At 45.0% G+C, this 2,500-nt stretch overlaps 1 protein-coding gene across 1 annotated transcript in view; it reads left to right on the forward strand.

Moving 5' to 3' along the window:
- c1galt1a (core 1 synthase, glycoprotein-N-acetylgalactosamine 3-beta-galactosyltransferase 1a) overlaps window positions 1–2,500 on the forward strand; it is a gene marked incomplete at its 3' end in the record, with an annotated part of 11,623 nt that overhangs the window by 2,253 nt on the left and 6,870 nt on the right. The window contains exon 2 of the mRNA XM_080787285.1: window positions 1,914–2,050. Coding sequence (XP_080643411.1) covers window positions 1,979–2,050 — 72 coding nt within the window. The 5' untranslated portion in view covers window positions 1,914–1,978. The remainder of the gene's footprint in view (window positions 1–1,913; window positions 2,051–2,500) is intronic.

Raw genomic sequence — 2,500 nt, forward strand, 5'->3', positions numbered from 1 at the left:
CTTCTGCACTCTATAGTTAAATATACCTTCACCACAGCCTTCTACACTCTATAGTTAAATATACCTTCACCACCACAGCACTCTATAGTTAAATATACCTTCACCACCACAGCCTTCTGCACTCTAGTTAAATATACCTTCACCACCACAGCACTCTATAGTTAAATATACCTTCACCACCACAGCACTCTATAGTTAAATATACCTTCACCACCACAGCCTTCTGCACTCTATAGTTAAATATACCTTCACCACCACAGCCTTCTGCACTCTATAGTTAAATATACCTTCACCACCACAGCCTTCTGCACTCTATAGTTAAATATACCTTCACCACCACAGCCTTCTGCACTCTATAGTTAAATATACCTTCACCACCACAGCCTTCTGCACTCTATAGTTAAATATACCTTCACCACCACAGCCTTCTGCACTCTATAGTTAAATATACCTTCACCACCACAGCCTTCTGCACTCTATAGTTAAATATACCTTCACCACCACAGCCTTCTGCACTCTATAGTTAAATATACCTTCACCACCACAGCCTTCTGCACTCTATAGTTAAATATACCTTCACCACCACAGCACTCTATAGTTAAATATACCTTCACCACCACAGCCTTCTGCACTCTATAGTTAAATATACCTTCACCACCACAGCCTTCTGCACTCTATAGTTAAATATACCTTCACCACCACAGCCTTCTGCACTCTATAGTTAAATATACCTTCACCACCACAGCCTTCTGCACTCTATAGTTAAATATACCTTCACCACAGCCTTCTACACTCTATAGTTAAATATACCTTCACCACCACAGCCTTCTGCACTCTATAGTTAAATATACCTTCACCACCACAGCCTTCTGCACTCTATAGTTAAATATACCTTCACCACAGCCTTCTACACTCTATAGTTAAATATACCTTCACCACCACAGCACTCTATAGTTAAATATACCTTCACCACCACAGCCTTCTGCACTCTAGTTAAATATACCTTCACCACCACAGCACTCTATAGTTAAATATACCTTCACCACAGCCTTCTACACTCTATAGTTAAATATACCTTCACCACCACAGCCTTCTACACTCTATAGTTAAATATACCTTCACCACCACAGCCTTCTGCACTCTATAGTTAAATATACCTTCACCACCACAGCCTTCTGCACTCTAGAGTTAAATATACCTTCACCACCACAGCCTTCTGCACTCTAGAGTTAAATATACCTTCACCACCACAGCCTTCTGCACTTAGGTAGTTAAATATAGAAATATTTTCTATGGTCTGGAACAAATAAGTGCTCCCAACGTCATACGTTGGGATTTGCATCCAGAAGATGTCACTGTTTTGCCTGTTTTCATTGCAGCTCAAAAGGCTTCACAGACACAGTGAAAACCCCACACCACAGAAACTTAAAAATAAAACCTAAACGAAAAAACGAAAAATAAATGACAACTGATGTCATGAAACCTTTGATGTTTTATAACGTTTCCAACAGATCCAGATGTGGACAGCTGTGTTAACACATTTAGGCCCGACGTCGAAATAAAATAAAAAATCTTCTAAATCCTGACAGTTTTCTGAAAAACCTCATGTTTCTAATGTCAGTGGTTCTCACACTATTTCATGTCAAGGACCCCTAGAAATTTGTATTTGGGCCACCGACCCCCATCTGAAAATGTGTTGTTCCAGGGCCCTCCCCAGAAGCAAAGATTTGAGTTAAAATGTTCACTCAATGTAATAATATAATGTCCAATGATTTGAGGCACATTTTCACGATTTTTCAAAAATGGCAAACCTACAAGCTCGTAGCTATGAGCTTGTAGATCAATAGCTAAAGTACAACATAACGTTTAAAACACCAAAAGGGGGTTAAAAAGTCTCAATGTTTCCCCAACAGCTCTAGATGTTGACAGCAGCGTAGCGGACCACCTCTCCAACACCACCCGCCTCCTCTGCTGGGTCATGACAGGACCGCGGAACCTGGAGTCCAGAACCAGACACGTCAAAGCCACCTGGGGAGGGCGCTGCAACACGGTCAGTGTCCTGGGGAGGGCACTGTAATACGGTCAGTGTCCTGGGGAGGGCACTGTAATACGGTCAGTGTCCTGGGGAGGGCACTGTAATACGGTCAGTGTCCTGGGGAGGGCACTGTAATACGGTCAGTGTCCTGGGGAGGGTGCTGCAACACGGTCAGTGTCCTGGGGAGGGCGCTGCAACACGGTCAGTGTCCTGGGGCTGGGGAGGGTGCTGCAACACGGTCAGTGACCTGGGGAGGGCGCTGCAACACAGTCAGTGACCTGGGGAGGGCGCTGCAACACAGTCAGTGTCCTGGGGCTGGGGAGGGTGCTGCAACACGGTCAGTGACCTGGGGAGGGTGCTGCAACACGGTCAGTGACCTGGGGAGGGCGCTGCAACACGGTCAGTGACCTGGGGAGGGCGCTGCAACACGGTCAGTGTCCTTGCTCTAAAGCGCATGAGGCCATT

This window comes from Protomyctophum bolini (assembly GCF_963924005.1).
Source record: "Protomyctophum bolini genome assembly, chromosome: 17".
Lineage (NCBI taxonomy): Eukaryota > Metazoa > Chordata > Actinopteri > Myctophiformes > Myctophidae > Protomyctophum > Protomyctophum bolini.